The sequence below is a fragment of the Coturnix japonica genome, chromosome 2 (genome assembly GCF_001577835.2).
Source record: "Coturnix japonica isolate 7356 chromosome 2, Coturnix japonica 2.1, whole genome shotgun sequence".
NCBI lineage: Eukaryota > Metazoa > Chordata > Aves > Galliformes > Phasianidae > Coturnix > Coturnix japonica.
Window position 1 is genome coordinate 46,310,394 of NC_029517.1, and position 18,052 is coordinate 46,328,445.

General features: G+C 40.7%; 1 protein-coding gene across 5 annotated transcripts in view; it reads left to right on the forward strand.

The window, feature by feature from the left end:
- The first annotated feature begins 617 nt into the window (after positions 1-617).
- PTPN3 (protein tyrosine phosphatase non-receptor type 3) overlaps positions 618-18,052 on the forward strand; it is a 157,904-nt gene continuing 140,469 nt past the window's right edge. For 3 of the 5 annotated variants that reach the window (XM_032442441.1, XM_015854305.2, XM_032442443.1), the window contains exon 1: positions 618-774. In XM_032442441.1, coding sequence (XP_032298332.1) covers positions 648-774 — 127 coding nt within the window. In that variant the 5' untranslated portion in view covers positions 618-647. The remainder of the gene's footprint in view (positions 775-18,052) is intronic. The other 2 variants (XM_015854304.2, XM_015854307.2) reach the window with 1 other exon arrangement.

The following is an 18,052-nucleotide window of genomic DNA, read 5'->3' on the forward strand; positions in this document are numbered from 1 at the left end:
GGCCATGCTGGGGGCTCTTTGCTGAGACCTATATAGGGGTTGTGCTAAGGCAGAGATTTTTGTGGTTGCTACATGGACTTAGCTTCTCTGCAGGCAGCACCAGTAACCTTGCATTCTCCAGTCTGTGTATCTAAGAAATCACGGCCACATGGTTTGCATCAGTAGCAATCAGCGCTATTATTCATGGGGGCAGAGGTCTCTATGGCAGAGATATGGGGTTGTTTTATCCCACAAGAATCTATGCCCTGTGAGATGCAGAAGCAGACCATGCCACCTGTGTGCATAGCAAAAGGCTTGCTGCTCTCCCACGGTGCAGAAGCACCCAACTTATACCGCTAGCTGTGGTTTATTTGGCATGTAAGACTGATTCTAAATTACTTCCTGCACGTTCTCAAGCAGCTTCCCTTTAAAGTGCAGCAGCTGTGACATTTTGCAGGTTCTGTAATTTCAAATGAGGCGCTAAGAGACTACTCCTTTCAAAAAAAGTTCTTTTAATGAAGGTGGGTACCTGTTGCAGTGAATCAATTAAAGCTCTTCTGACACACAAGATGCGTGTTGCCAGACCTGCTGCACAGGTTTGTCAGGAGGAAGGATAACATGTGACAGCACACAGAAGCCAAGAGGGCTGGAGAAGATCAGAAGCTCGCATGAGCGAGCTGAGCTTTCCAAAATATTTTCTTGAAACGCTATTCAGAAGACCCCTGAACTCTCTGGCAGGCGGCACCATGGTGGAGCAAGAGATCCTGCTGTCGTGTGCTTATCCTCAAGAAAAGTGTAAGTGACCAAATGTGATTTTGTATGAGAAATGAAAGCAGGACACAGGAGAAAGGAAATGAAAGAAACGATCTAGCTATTATAATTGAAAAGGCAGAGGGAGTACAGGGGAAATGCTAAAGTGAGGAAATAAGGAAGCTATTAAATTTATATTGTAGGGATGCAATTGAAATATGATTAGTGCCTTTACAAGCAAAAGAAAGGATGCTTGTATGAAGAACTTTGATATAAAAGCGTCTTGAGGAAACTTGCTTTAATGTTTGGCTTTGTGCTTGTATTTGTGAGGTACTACGATGTGGCACTGCAGGTGTGGTGGAGAATGTGAACAGTGTGCTCTGAGTAACTCAGACGGCAGCTTGGGGGACTGCAAAATCTTTTTCTGGGAAGTTATAGTATGGTGAAAGACAAAAATGGAGGTGGTTGTTGTTTGACTGTACAAACTGTCCAGAACTTTATGCAAATGTCAGCTGAGATTTACAGCACAGTTCAAAGATTCCCAAATCAATCCCTCTCTCCCCAAAGGAAGGTTTAACATAAATATTATTTATCTTACTAGAGACCATATTACAGTCTGGAAAGAATAACAAAAATCTTTGCACGTGTTTGGTTATAACAAGATTTGGAGTATCTAAAAAGTATTCTGAAAAACTCGGAGTTCAGCTCCCAAGGTGCCCAAGAAGAGCGTGTCAGGCAGGGAGGGAGGCAGCTGGCTGCAGGAGCAAGGCACTGCGCCTGGCCTGGACTTGTCTGAACAAAACGCTCAGCAGAGGCAAGAACGGAACTGGTATGTCCCGAAGCCACTCCAGTGTGCCGCCTGAGCAAAGTTCAGCGCTAAGAAAACCTTCTCTCTTTGAACTCCAGATACTTCACTTTTTGAATGGGTTGGCTTGTTTTGGCAACACGAAGAGGATGTTATTTAAAGCTTACTCCACATGGAAGGATTGGCTTTGTTCTGGATGTGTGCCTCTGTGCAGAGCTTGGTGCTGGCTAAGAGCAGGGAGGGCTGGGATGCCAGCAAAGATGCAGTTTACCTGTGGAGAGATGACTTCTCTCACAAAGCCCCAAATGCAGAAGACGACAGAGAATTAAATTCTTCCTGCTGATCTGAGTTAGGAGCCAGCCCGCTTGTAGCCAGCCAGCCTTAAGGGGAACCAGAGTTGTGGTTGCTTTGCTATGGAAAACCAAGTGCTTCCTTTGCTGCTGACTAGTTGCTATTAGAGGTTTTCATAAACCTTTACATATGCAGGCTATCAGTAATTTATTTTTAGCTTTGCTGTAACATAAACAACCTGAGTGAATGCTTTTCACTTCCTTTCTTTTTTCTCCTTTCTTTTCCTTTTTAAAAAGCAGATGAGCCATTCTGGGTTAAAATCATCCAGTTGCCATCTATGAAAGACAGAGGGTGAATGGAGTTCAAATTGCACAGTTTTGTATATTATATACAACTTCACACTGCGTGTCATTGTTTTTGCATGTGTAAGAGAGAAGGATTTCCCAGTCAAGCTTGGCTCCCAGTAATGCAGAAATGTGTCAGCTGCAACGCATGCAGCACTGTAGAGTCTGAAAAATATGCACAGAAAAATCATAAGAAACACAAAGAAAGTAAATCCATAAGAGGAAGGAAGCCAGGTGATACCGCAGGATGCACAAGCTGGGCTCTCTAATTACATCTTCTGGTGGCATGAGTCAGGACTGGTCGCCCCCTGAAGCCACTGGAGTTGCTCCATGGGCTGAAGAAAGGGCCACGTAAAGAATCAGCCTTGGCATTTAGAGCATTAAGCACTTGCCAGGAACAGGTAGTACATCTTCCTGACACATTAACCAAACACCACTGAGCACTGAATATCTCAGTTCTGGTCATGAAGGGTCAATCTACCCCAGTAGGCGATGCATTTGAGCTCAAAACTCTGTGCTTTTGTGAACTGGTCTGAAAAGTTGAACCATTGCAGATCTTAGCTTAAAGACAAAACCAAGCCTTTTAAGAAATCCTTCCTGCTGTATCAAAATGGGCAAGGGATGTCTTTGTGAGTCATTGGCTATGTATCTGTTGCTATGTGAATTTAACAAGACACTCGAAACTTCATACCTGAAGTGCCTAGCTGTCCATGACAACGTATTTCCATATGTGTGTCCTGTTTATTGTCATTTATCTCTATAAATGATTTTCAGGGGAAAAATAAGACGTTTTATGGTGAGCTTTTTTTGTCTTCCAAAACATGCTGTGATGCTTACAACACTGAAGATTAGACCATTGTTAGTCATATATTTTCTATAGGTCTGCATAGGTTCAGTGCTTCACTGCTAAGGTATTCACTCCACAGGTGGACACTACATTTTCCTTGTGTTGTTCTGTTTTTTTTTAACTGATTACTTTGTCAGGCATCTCATCCAGTAGGACCATCTCAAGACAGATATGACAAGACCAGGAAGGTAGCCTGTGCCCTGTTGTTTCAGGACATGTTAAAATCTTACCAGCTCTTGCTACTGTTGTTTCTTTTTTTTCTCTCCTGTATCAGAAATTATGAATTGTCAAAACAGTGTTGTGTGAGGCGCATGTACCTTGGGTAGGCACAGCTGCCTCGCTAGGCTCAGCACCACCATCCATCCTTTTCAAAACCATTATTCTCACCCCTTTTGGCAGAGATGGATTCTGAGGAATATACCATAAATTAGTCATTGAAATGGCTATTATACCAGTTAGAACAAAAAATGTATGTAATAAATGTGGTTTCTTTTGGAGTTGTGATAAACTTCTCGAGTGGCTTCACAGCTCTTCTCTATCTTGAAATCCTTTGTTTGTCTGCTCTTTTTGGTAATATTCTTATATTGCCAGAGCCCAAATATCTATTTTTTTCATAACAGTAGGAAGGCATGTGAGAAAAGGATTCTGGTCTCAGCCTTTTAAAGAGGAGAGGAAAAAAAGTAACTTCACCCGGAACAAAATTAACCTGAAGACACTTTACAAATAAAAAGCACTTTTGTGTTGTACTTTAATTATCTGTAACAGAATTAAAAACCACCAAAGGGTTGGTTTTTGTTTTTTATTTCAGTGATTCCAAAATAATAATAATAATAATAATAATAATAATAATAATAATAATAATAATAATAATAATAATAATAATAATAATAAATATTCTCTTAATTTGAAAATAAACATGAAATTGCACTGTAATTTCAGTGAGAAGGCATTTGCATTTGAGGCTGGTTTGGTACTGATTGTTTTATCTGTCATAAAGTGTCAAATGTACATTTTCAGGATGGTTTGCCTAGATTTCAGGTATGAAAAAGTAATCTAAAATTAATAGATTTCATTCTTACTCGTAAGAGCATCATTGCAGAGTTATGCATGCAGTCATGGGAGGACGTGGGAAGTTCTCTGTGCGTCTTGAGGAGGCAAAAAATAAAATCCCTTTCCAACATAAACTGTGATCCCATGCAGCCCATGCCTTCCCTCACTGACACCTAGATCAATGACAGCCTGTCAAATTCTTCCTTTTTTTTTTTTTTTTTTTTCCTTTCTCCCTCTCTCTCCCGCCCAAAGAAAACTGTTAAATTCTAAGTTTTAGGGAAAATCATTTTCAACTACCTTTCAACTATTCATTATTTTCAAATCTAAAATCTCTTGTTTGACTGTATCTGTATCTACTTTGACCACTTAAACGAGATCACTCTCTGGGCAGGAGTAATTCTCTGTTAACTACGCAACTGTTTTTTTGATCACTTAACAAATTTGCTGGTAAAGACTTTTTTTATTTTGTTTGGAGTGTGCACTGAAATATGAAGTCATATTTCAGTGTAGAGAACTGATACTGGGTGGACTACATGAGAAAAAGCACCACTTTTTGTCTCGTGGACCTCTTAAAGTTCTACTGCTGAATCAATGTTTGGCCATATAATATGCACTCTGTAGGCTCCTTGTACATGCCCATTTTATATCAAAATTCCCTGCAGTGTTAAATCAGCTGTCTTGGAGAAATCAAAATATACTGCCCCAACATGATTACTGTTCTTGACAAGACCCGTCATATCGTCAAAACAAAAAACTTATTTAAATAGAGCTGTTTTCCAGGGAACTGTGGTACCTGACTGTCAGGTATTTTGGCTCTCAGTTTTGATAACTTTTGATAACAAATTAATACATCGGTGTTCTTCAACCTGATCTATAGCAATAGTCAGATAATAAGAAACAAAGTTGATTTAATTCCTTACTTTTTTGAAATCCAAGTATGTCCAAAGGAATAAAAAGTAAAGTGAAAACAAGGCTTAATTAATACACGTGCTCTTCATATGCTCCTCATCTGAAAGCCACGTGGAAAGCTATTTCCATGTGAATTCCTCTCTGTTGACTTATCTCTGGAAGAAAGGCTTATGTAAGGCATGGGTGGAGTTCAGGTAGAAATGTAAGCAAGATTGAGCTGCTCAGAAGTGATTGAGAAGTGTACTTGGGACAACTGTTTATATTCACCCTACGTAGTCCAGCTGCTAAAAACTTCTCTGAAAAACACATAAAACGGGTATAACCAGTACTGGCTACACGTTCTGCACACAGGCGATGTTAGCTGTCCCAGAAATGTGCCAGGTTCAGCTGGAAAAGGATTCAGAGCAAACACTTAAGATGTGAAAATCCTCTGAGGGCCTGGCAGCTGCATCAAGGATGCTCCAGAGTCCAGAGGACGCAGGGACTCTGCCCACGCAGAGACCTCATGTTTAGTGTTTTGCTGTTCCTGCTGCTGTGGTAACGTGGGTGGGAATGCAAGCAGGGAAGGCTACCAGCAGCTGGATGCATTCAGCAGCTCATGCAGGACAGGCTCGGAGGGAAAGCTTTGCAAGAAAGGGAAAATTTGAGGAAGAAAACAGCAGAAAGAAGTTGAAAATGGGCCTGGAATATGTTTGCCATTCTGCTCAGTGCACACTTGGTGTCTCAAAGGCACACACATCTATGTCCTGCTGAGATCCTGGCTCTTGGAAGGCTTTCTGGATCTTTGCAGTATTTCTCCTCATTGCATATGTGAGGTTTCTGCTGCACTGGAGATTTCTGAGGGACACAAGCTCTGTTGTAGTGGCTCCATGAGGCTGTTGATAGCAGCAGGGTTTGCTTATCTGCATTTTTCCTCAACAAAGCACATCCTTTCCTCAAGAAAAAAACAAACAAGCACACAAACAAAAAAAACCTTTACTTTTGCTACTGTATTTTAGGCACAATTATGCTGTTGATTTCAATACCATGATGGCAAAGTTGTCACAGAGTACTGAGAGCAAAGCTTTGCATGGAGTTTTCTTCCAGAGAGTTGGTCTAGCTTAGGACAGCCTTCGGGGGGGGGGGGGGGGGGGGTGTCTATCCCTCTCCTCTCATGAAAGAAAGATCTAGGTGTAAAATCCATTACAGATTTTTGAACTGGGCATTTGACCTGATGTTTAAGACTGAAATCCCAACAAAGCTGGTGGAGATTAAGTTCAAGGACTTATTTGTCTCTTTAGTTTACTGGGAGTCTCTAGCTGCATTTGTCTGCATGTCCTGAGTTGTCCCAGCCTCAGGTGCAGCTGAGTGAGCAACTCAGGCCTTAATTTGTCTGTATCACCAAATGAAGTATACCTGCTAGAGGGTCAGTTAGCCCCATATTGCCCCTCAGAGCTTACCCAGCTTTTAGGGATCCATTGCTCACCACACATGGTGGCTGTTGCTGTTTGCTGATGAAATACCAAGTTCATGTTGTTCTTGTCCTTTGGCCTAGCAGTAAAGAGTAGTTGGATTATTTCCTTACAGGATATAGGAATTTCCATGAACATGTCCAAATCTATTCAGTCTCCTGACAGTATGCCTGCCTGAGGGGAGAGGATGCTTTGACACCAGGCTGCCCTGTCCAGGACATGCCACCCACCTGGCGGTGGCCATGTGTTGCCTCAGGACAGGCCTGGGTTTCAGCTCCATTACTAGGACCTTTGTAGTTCAGATAAAGCACTAGTGGTTAAAATGCAACAAATCAAGTGCAGATGGGCCAGAAAACTTGGATGTCCTCATGCCAGGTGAGTGTCCTAAATGTGACAAATGTTACTCAGTTGCTTAATATGCTCTTTCTCTTTATGGACTAATGAATCCTGAATTCAGTTGTGTACAGTTGCAGCTGGAGAATGAGGTGCATACCCCTCCAGCCCACTCACCATGACCTACTTTTGAGCTGCTAATTGCATAATCCATATGAGAGGGGGAGGGATGGAGTTCCCCTCTTTAGAAAAAAAAAATACTAAAAAAAAAAAAAGAAAAAAAGCCCACAAGGATGTATTTTGGAAGAAATCAGGTCCTGTCTGAAAGTAAGTATCTCCACATGGCTCTGCCAGATGTATTTGCATGTAGGTCTTTATACCAGCTACCTTTATTGGCCAGGCCCAAGCAGGTGCAGGCTGAGCTGCCCGGATTGTTGTTGCTGGTACCTAATGCTTTCTGTGCACTTTATGGATATGATGCTCAGGATTCAGACTCTACTCAAAGGCTTGGGATCTTAAGTACTGGGTATTACAACAACTTACGCTGAGTCACCTAAGCTCTTTATTGAATCTGGCCCCAGTGCATTTTTCAGGCTTATTTACAGAGCAGCAGGTATTATTACCAGCAGTAACTGGGTTAATAACAGGGCCTCTAAGAGAGAAAGCAATTTGTAACACCTGTGATGCTCTGACTGAAACACGTTCATTATCTGTTTTCAGTTATGTAATAAGAAGAACAATAAAAAGTGCCTTCTTTTCATAGAAATCTTGGCAGTACCTGTTCGCTGGTATATGGCGACTACATCCTGTTTGCTCAGTACTTGCACAGTTACATTTGCCCACAACATCCTCAGCAGAACACCTCTTGAGTGTTAGTAACCGGGCATATATTAAAAGGATAAAGACAGCAAATGCCAAAATGATAATAATAAAAGAAGACGTTTACCCTTGCTGTGGATAGTCAGTTGTTGTTGTATACTTGAAGCCTGACAGATGTGGTTTGCTGGCAAGCGGGTGAGAAAAAAAAAGGAATATCTTAATTTGTGGTGGGAGGGGTGTCAGGGTTCTCTTCAGTTCAAGACAAAAAGGCCTATAAACTTTCAAAGTTGTTCTTAGCAGCTCCATACACAACATATGGTCTTGTCCTTCCTGATCTTCTGACCATTCCCAATGTGGGAGTCTGCCAAATGAAAATTAAACAAAAGCTACCCTTAAAAAAATATTTAGGAAGCCCTGTTTTAGAAGTGAGTGCACATGCTGGCTGTGACTCAGAACACACCCACACACTGGGTAGACAGATTAGCATCTAAACCACTAGGCAAGTTCCAGTTCTTGCTCAGAAGGTCAAAAAAGCCTGGGAAATGGCCACTGCTCCCTTTCTCCTCAACACAATTATTTTTTTCCAGATTACAAAGTCATTTTGGATGGCACAGCAGTATAAAGTCAACTGATTTACTGTCATAAACAACTGTGCTCCAAGTTGGGAAGCAATTCTGTCATGTCTGGACAAAAGAATAAAGAGGGGATAAAAACAAACCCACCGAACCTCAAACCTTTTCCTTTGGATTTGTTTGCTATAACATTTGTTTCTGCTCCACAAAAACCATGGGGATCTCTATAACTTACTAGGGAGGTACATACATGGTGAAAGAGAGATGTAATCCAAAACCCCCTTGATAATACGCTTGTTTTTTCCAGACCTGGAAATGTCTAATTTGATGTCTTTTTTGTTGTTTGTTTGTTTTTCCCTCTGATCACATTATCACAACACAACAGCTGAATAGAGCAAGACTGCTATATAGATTTCACTTGGTGTTCACACGCTGTGGCTGGCCTGTTTCCAAGCCACCTGTGAGTTAAGTCCCTGAGTTGGTGTGACCGTGGTGGATACCCACACACTCTGTCCTCCTTCCCACCCTGAGAACACACAGGAATGGTGTTTGATTGGAGCAAAGAGCATTAGGAGCCTTGCCTGGGCCTGGTCTTGAATCTGAGGCATCTCCTGTTCCAAGAAGATGTTATAAACCAGTATTTTCTGCACTAGTTTATGTTCTATGGATTGTTAGAGAAAAGGGTTCAACGTAGCCTTGGAAGTTTGTAGGTTGTCCTGAAACCCTAAGTCTTTTCTACAAGTTTCTAGAGGTGACAACATTATGAATAAAGTCAGAATCAAAGGGAAAGTCAGAATCAAAAACAATTTCAAGATTTTCAGCCACGGTTATCAAATGAAGATCTGATTTTAAGTAGGCACTATGCATCATCATGTGTTCTCAGCTAGCTCCAGGGTTTTTGTCTGTACTTCACCTAGTACTTTCAGTACTTTCACTGTTGCAGCCCAGCTAACAAGGAGATAGATAACTTATGGTGTGCATGGAGACAGCAAAGTCTGAGTAAGCACTGTTTTCATTTTTGTTTTTAATGGCAGTGGATGTAAATTTCAGTAATATAGAAACGTCCCAGAGCTATGTTCAGTGCTGTAGACTTGCCATGGTAGAAATGCAACAGATCTAAAAGATTAGTGGCTATTATTAATGCTGCAGCTGTGCAGGCAAAGCAGAACTGAGCTAAATCTTTATTTGTGGCTAATCCCCTGCAAAAGAATGGGTGGAAATACTAGCTTACCTTTCTGGCTCATGGTTTGAATTTCTCTTTGCCCAGTATGGCTTTTCATTGAGCTCTGTACTGATCTCTGCTTCAGAGACAAATGGCCTTGTGATTCCCATACACAGCTCACAGCCAGTATTAGAGCCAGAAGTACCAGAGGGAGTACATTGTGAAGATAAGATGGCTTCTCCAGCTTTGTTCTTCCCACTGGTTCTGTGTCAGAAGCAGTCTGAGAACTCAGACTACAGCTCCCACTTCATCCACATCTGCCTTGAACCAGTGCTCTGCAAAACCTGCTTTTCTTCTGCATTTGCAGTGCCATTTCAACAAGCTAGATCTTGTTTCCTCTTTCAGAGCAACCATCACATATTCAACAGTGATGGTGCTCTTGCCAAAGCGTTTTTCTTATCAGGATTACGCTTTTGCAAGATAAAATGTCAAAGCATCTGCATGTTTAATCTTTTGAACTTTTCCCATTAATAAACAAAAATACTCTCTGGCTTTAGAAATGTTTTTCATTAACCCTTTTCTTTCAACACTGAGCATAACTTAAACACTTCAGAAGTTTACCAGAGTTATGTGGAACACTATTCCTGTTTCAATTTTGCTATTCTATTTTGAAAGAAAAATCTTTCATTAAGTCTATTTTTCATTTTCAATCCTTTTTATTTTAGTGATTAAACAGCTCTTGTCAGGGCCTTTCTTCCCACCAAAGTCTTTCAGAAAGGGACTTCCCTGTCTCCCTGCTAGCAGTAGTTCAATCTCAGCAAAAGCTTAGCAAAATTGGGCAATTTTGTTATGCTTCATTACAGAGAAATTACTCAGGGGGAAAAAGAAAAGAAAGAAAGAAAGAAAAAAAAAAACCAACAATTTCTGTAGAAAATGCTGTGCTATGTATAAGGATGGGCCTAGGCAGCTAGGGATCATCGCTGCCATGACATTCTTCATGGCATTGTCTGTGGTCATGACATGCAATGGTCTGGCACTGCCTGCCTTCCTGTTTTGTAATAACCTGGGACCATAGGAAGCTCTTGGCCATTAAGGCTGCCTTAATAGCTGGTAGTCATAACTCCCATGACTGAAAAGCCTGCAGAAATTGTGAAGACTGGTTCTGCTCAGGCAATTCAGATTGTATGCATGGCATTCATTATATGTTGTGTGAGAACTCAGATTAATTGTCTTTCTTCTTCCCACACCTCAGTATCAGAGCATGTCTGCTTGTATTTCCTTCCCCCTTTCTTGTCAACTCTCATTTAGAAACCACAGTCATATTTCTCAATCTGTATTTGGTATTCGTGTCTATGTGCTGACCCATGAGGAAGGAAGATGAGTGATTTTCTCTTGAAGCATCTTCTTGAATGACCCCAAGAATCAGTCAGTGAGGAAGTATTTCTAGGGAACAAAGTGAGGTAGTTAAGCCTGTTCCCATGGCCACTAAGAGTGCAAACCTTTTGAAGATCCATCAAGTTGTTATGCCACAGGCATGTCAGAAAAAAGGGTGGGAGAAACTACAGACTCCCGCTGGCAGAGTAGAGGGGGCAACTGCATCCAGGTTCCATATTGAGATTAACACTTTTTGATTTGCAGTTGATTTGGTGGTGACTTCCAGACAGCAATTTTAGGGTGAGACTTTGAGATGTGCGATCAAGATTAAAAAGACATTTTCTCTCTCTCCCAGATCTTGCCGGGAATATATATGTGTAAAGTGGCATCTAGTATTTCAGGTCTAAAAAAAAAAAATTAAAAAAAATAAAAATAAAAATAAAAAACAAACAAAAAAGAAATAGGTGTGGTATTAAAAAACAAGCAAACAAAGAGTACTTCACCAATCTGGAGTGCACTTTTGTTAACACTGGAGTGTGCCATTTTCCCTTACATGTATTTCACTCCACTAACCTGGAAGTGATGACACATTTAATGCCCTAGGTCTGCACTGTGTTTTGAACAATAACTTTTATTGCTATTCTGATATCATTGCTGGAATTTTTAATGAGACCAGTGAAACTGCATTCATCAGATTAATTTCTCTGAAGTATTCTGTCAATTCTAGGAAATGAACAAAAAGTTATTATATAAAGGAAATACACTGTGTATCTGAAACTTGAAGCAGAGCATATTAGCAGTAATCAAGTTCGTGCTTATTATCTTTACAGCCCCATAGGTATGCATGGTGCTTTGTCGGCAAATACAATGACAAGCCTGTGCTTTTTTCTCTAGGCAATAATCCATCAGGTGACTCATTCTGTCAGCTTGATTTTATATGCTCAGATAATCTAATATTAAAAACAGAGAAAGATGCACCAGGCGGGTTACTGTGATGAGTATGCAAACAGAATGCACTATGAGCTACCACTGAGAAGGTAGGGCTCTATTTTAATCTCTATACAGTTTGGCTTTATTGTACAGTGTATTTTCTAAAGGAAGCCACCATGCATTTTGCTAGATTAAATCCTGCATAACTGAGGGGGGAAATGGATCCGCAAGGCATTATTTGAATTAAGTACATCACTCTGTCTGCCAAGAACATGTCAGCACTGTAACAAAACCCTTGGAAATGCTCCTTGCCGCCCCCATAACCATAGTCCTTTCCTAAAATGGGGTGCAGGTGTTTACAAAGTATGAGTGTCTGTTCCTAGTAGAGTGGTGGGGAAGTGAAAGAAACCTGAAAACTGTCAGCAGGGTGGATCTGCTTGGCCAGTTGTGTGAGCTTGAAGAAAGACAGCTACCAAACAGAACTCAATATGCTAGCTGCTTCCTTCCAGAAAGATGCTCACACCATTTTCCACTGTTAACTGCTCTGCATGGAACATATCCGCTATGTTTTGTGTCAGACAAAATGAGTTAAACAGAAATCTGATTCACAAAGCTGGAATCTGGAGAGGAGAAGCTTCCTGGCAAAATCTGGTCTGATTAGCACCAACAATTCTGCTGGGAAGTCACACACAATAAACAACATACCATAAGTTAAAGAGGAGTATAGATGCAGTGGATGTTACCATCACCCTCTGGGCATGCGAACAGGAGAGCGAAACAGCTAAAGTGACTGTCTTACAAGGAGAATCTGAATTTATAAAGACATGGCAAATTCCCCCTCCAATTTTTCTGTCATTATCCTGTCCAGGAGGTGATGTAGCTGTTTTCCTGAGTTTGAGCCACAAGACCTGTGTGTTGCAGGTGGAAATATGATGTGCTAAGGAATTGCACTGTTGGAAAGTGAATGTAAAATGTGGAGAGCTGCATAGACTTTTTGCAATTATAAGCTTAGTTAAAAAAAGCTCACTTAAAAAAATGAATGTCAGGAATTCAGCTGCGTACAGTGGTTTACAATTTGGAAACGGATTAGCAGCCTTTAAGAGAAAATCCACCATGTGTACAACATGCATGGAAAAAAAATAGAAAAGTAGAGCAAAAGCAAAAAGAAAGGGCAGGTGAGCGACGTTACTTTCATTTTCTGGTATCTTGCCAAATCAAAATTGCTTGATATTAGGAAGGTGAAAGGTGTGAGTTACGATGATAAGAGTCATTAAGCTGAATTTCAACAAATACCTGCAAACTTTGTTTTGCTTCTGATGCAACATAATCTCATTTTAGGTCTATGATTATGTTTGAAGGTGGGAATTAACCTTCTAGGTAATTGCAGCCCAGCTTATCCTGCTGCTGCACGTGAGGGAGAAGTGTCACAGGGCAGCTGCTGCAGAGCATTGTATGCCCTGCTTATGTGAGCGTGTACACACAATCTCTGCACTGCTCATGATGGAAGCAGAAAACCCAGCACCACCTGGTAGCTTGAGACTAGGCCTGTAGGAAACAATGGCAGTGAATCACTATAACCTTCCAACAGTTTCTTCAAAGAATTACTTATTCTTCTACACACTTTTACAACACATTATAGGAAAGGCCTACAAGCCTACTCTGAGCATTCCCTTGAAAGTGTGTCTACCGTCATTTCCACTCAGATCTTGAGGAGACATTTCAATTAGATATTAGGAAGAAATTATTTACACAGGGAGTGGTGCGGCGCTGGAACAGGCAGCCCAAAGAAGCTGGGGATTCTCTGTGTTCTAGTCTACACTGGCTGGGGCGCTGGGCAACCTGATGTAGTGGTTGGCAGCCCGCCCACAGCAAAGGGTTTGGAACTGTATGGTCTTTAAGGTCTTTTCCAACCAAAGACATTTCATGATCTCCATGAGAGGCTGGGAGCAATGTTCTATGTGATGGGGAGGCTTCTTCTCTTCCAGTGCCTCACATTGTGTGCTTGAGATTTGTTAGTAAAAACTCATAATCTTTATATTTCTGGATCCAAGATTCAGCAACAATTTGGGATTTTACTTTATTTTTTCCTGTGGTGAATTGTGAGAAGACAGCATCCTCTTAGACCATTCCCAGCTGGAGGCAATTTCTCTATACCTGGCTTCCCTATTGTTTCTTGTGAGCCTTATCCTTGCCTCTGTTTTAATGTTTCTTGTTGTTTCTTTAAGGCTTTTTGTTTAGGCCAGAGACCATGGTGCAGACAGCCTGAATTCCCCGACAAGCTGTTCTGTAAGTGGTGGGACTGGAATGCAAACTGTGCTTCAGATTCTCCCACGTTCAATAGGGATGCGTGTTTGGTTTCCTACTTGTAATGGTGTAGTATGAGTGATTCTTTTCCAGCTGTACTTACCAGCCTGTTTTCCTGAGATTGTATGAGTTACAGAACTTTCTGACACGTCTGATCAAAACTAGATTAAAAATCTACTGGGGGTGTGGAGAGAGGAGGAGGACAGGCAAGCAGAGAAGCACAATGAGAGCATGGAAATGCAATCCTTGTTTCCTTAGTGTAACCGTCCAAAGTGTACCACAGCTAACTCTCTTCTCCTCCTCCACAATATTCTAAAATAATATCTCGGTGAGTCTAAATAGAATGTCAAAAACTGAGTTTGTTGAAGGAAAACATTTCAACAAATCTAAAACAAAAATGATTTGGAACTTACTTGAGGAGAACCTCAGGACACTGCTGCCTTCTGCTCTTCAGTGAAATAAACTGGGGGAAAAAAAAAACTCTTCAGAATCCTGCAGCACTCTATGGGGGAAAAAATTACTATTTCATTATTTTTTTAAACTCTTCTTATCCTTACAAACAAGTATATGAGTAGATTTTTGCAAGCATTGTATGTCTCAAGTATGTCTGCTCACAAGATATGCTCACATTTGAACAAAGGAAGGTCTGACAGATGTTTCTTCATATCATCTCAAACTTCTTGACTAATTTTATATGTACTGGCCAATATTCAACAAAAGTACTTAGATGAAAATCTGGGAAATATAAAATATTTAGCTTATATAAACAAGGAGATTAAGTTTTGGGTTTTTTTTTTCTGGATATTGCTCTTTCTAACTAATGATGTGATTCTGCTGTTGGGAAGGGAAAGTTCTATGACTTTCCCAAATAGTGAATACTACCAGTGTCTGGCTATATGGTGTCTTCCTTCCTTTCTTTCTCTCTCCTTTTCTGTCTCTCTTTAACTCTTTCTTTCTTTCTGTCTGTATCTTTCATTCTCTTTCTGTCTCTTTCTCCTTTCTTACTCTTCTTCCTTTCTTTCTCTTTTCTTCCTTCCTTTCTCTCCTTTCTTTCTCTCCTTCCCTCTTTCCTTCTTTCTTTTTCTCCTTCTTTCTTTCTCTCTTTCTCTCTTTCTCTCCTTTTCTTTCTTTTTTTCTGATTTTTAACTGAAGCTGTTCTTCCCATGATGTCCCTTTGGCATGTAAGATTCAGTGAGAGGAGGAACCCACTGCAAGATAAAACCCAGGAAACCACTGGCTGAGTCATCTGTCATTTGAGGCTTGAAGACTCTGTACTCTGGAGTCAAAAACTAAAATGCAGTGAAGGTAGAAGTCCCAGGGCTACAAGCTCCCGTTCCTGTAGCAGGACACTGAGGGGTTTTTGATTGCAGATGGCAAGGCTGTGCTGGAATCTGCCTGCAAAGGAATCCACAAGTATTACAGGCACTATGAGCTGTGTGAGCAGCACAGTCTACCAGGTGTGTTGTCAGAACATCCTGTTTTGTTGGTACTCTGGAGTGATTTATTTATTTATTTGTTTATTTTTAGTATTAGTACCTTGGAGAAACGTTTTAGTTCTCAGAAATTGAATTTTCCAGTTAAAGCATCCTGACTTTCATTGCGTTTCTCAGACACGTTCATTAGTTCAAGGTTGAGACTGAGGACTTTTAGGAACCAACAGGGTGTAAATGTGGTGGACTTCAAGGAGGTAGAGGACTTTTTGCTTAGGCTTCTGGAGGCTGCACTGTAATGGGTGCTATCATTGTGTGCTGTGACTATGTCTTATATATTATACAGGTTTTGCCACATTTTTGTGAGCTGTTATTAACGCTGACTTGCAGCATACGCCTTTGGAAGCAGTACAGTCAGGGCATACCTGCTTACAGTGGGAAACTGAAAAGCCTCAAATTTCCTCTTGGCTGGCTTCTTCCTCCTACACCCAGCCTCATCCATGGCATTCAAAAACAGAAGCTGATATCCAGTCATTTTCTATTGTTGGAAGAACACTCATAACAAAACCCACATCCCCTCTTGTAAATGAATTGGAAGGTTGTGGTGCAGCTACATTTTGAGACTATGTTTAGATAGTTTGGAGAGGAATCATCTCTCATTTTCTTGCCTTCATCTGATGTTATTTTAGCAGCGGTAGCAGGAATGGGCACCCTAACCACTTTCTAATAAAATTAGCCCGGATTCCTCCCACTCAGGTGGAAGTCTGGTTGGATTCACCAGCTTGGATTCATACCCTATGGACATGAGTTCAGAGGGCACTTCAACTGCTCTCACAGCTTTAGTTGCTGTGTTGCTGTGGCAGCTATCAGTGTTAATTTTGTACGGCTGCACAAAGATGGAGTAGCTCAGTGGTGCTCTGATACTCCACAACAGTTAAGGTAATTTTGTCTAAGGTATGTTTCATGTCACAGCCTTAATTTTGTAAATAGGAAAGATAATTTTCAAAGGAAATGCTGGTAGCCCAACATACAATTTCTGCTTTGCTGGCACAACTAAGAAAAAATTAGGCTTTCTATTTCAGATACTTGCATTCTAGCAACTGCTTTGTACCTATTTTTTGTACTACAGTTATGCTAATTTTTAACCTCATTAATTAATGGGTACCACGAGTATTGCATACTTAAAAGTTGAGTTTTCTAATAATCCCTTCAGAGGTGGCTCTTAAACCACCAGGTATTTAAAACCACCTTCCTGTCTGAGATGGATTCACTTCTAGGAACAATTCCTGCGTAATTAAAAACTATTTTTGGATTTTTTATTTATTCATAATTTCCTAATATGTCTGAAACTCATTAGAATGCCAGGCTTCATTTATGAGAATATCCTTGAGCAGTAAGATTCACTTCATTGAGGACAAATGTAATCTGTACAGTAACTGACCTACTGTTCATGGCAAAGAACTTCACTAGCCAATGTTAATTTGAGGCAGAAAGTTGCAAAAGTAAAAACAAACAAACTGAGACTGAGACTGAAGGTTACTTTCCATTCCCTGGTGTCTTGGCCATTGCAAGGTTGTCTTTGCAGATATCACCTATAATAGAGCAATGCAATTTAGCATGGGCTTTGAAAACTTTCACGGATTATGCTATCTGCATAATTAATCCCAGCAATGGTTTTACTTTTAAGAATACAGGTGATACTGAAGTTGTGCCTGAAAAAGTGTTGGATTTATTGAGGAACTAAATATATTTCTCGATAAAAGAAAAAAGGTAGGTGTACTCTTCAAAGCTACCCTACAATTTCACATCTGCTCACCCTCAGGATCAAGTTATATGGGCATGGCATTAGGTGAGGCATGTTCTGCAGCCTCCCTTCCCTGCTTTTCTGGAGAAATGCTGGAGGCTTTAGGACTGCAATTCCCTGGTACGCACTTCATGCATCATGCCATTTACTCCCGCCTGCACCAAGAGGTAGGAGGAGGAAACCACAGACTTCCTTGTTACCTAGCCCTGCAAGGGTTTGTACTTTTAGGAATGTTCTTTCAAATCCAGAAGCACAAGTACAGTTTTGGTTTTCTGCTGCTTGCACCATCGCTTTGTATTTTCCAGTTATCTTCTGGATTTAGAAGATGCAGGGTTACACCATCTCTGTGCTCTGTGCTAAATCATCCTATCCTCTAAATCCACTCCTCAGATTAATATATTATTTACTGATGAGTAGTGCACATAACCCTTTTGGAGACTCAATCACATCAAAAGAGAACAGGTCCCTAAGACTGAGAACTGGCAAGTACAAGCCAAGCAGTGTTTTCCAGTTTGTATCATGGGTTTCCACAGTTCTGTGCATGGAGGTAACAGCCCAGCATTCAGCGATTCTTCACTTTGCTGAGTGCATTTCCACTGGATAAGCTCCAGGTCATCCTGACAGCTGAGTGCCTCTTCAGCAGCCACCATTTCCATGAATGATATTTCAGATCCTTACAGATATTAATTGCCTCCAAAAATGTGTTTTAGTTTATTTCTCTTAAAGTGATGTAGGAATCCATTTAAGTGAAAACACACTGAATATGCTATTTTGCCAGTGTTTTTATGCTATCATGAATATCACAAAATTACCAGAAGTTGAGCACCGGAAACAAATAATTACGAATGAAATCCTGCCCTGATAAATTCTAGAGCTCCGGTTTTAACAGTAGGGGATT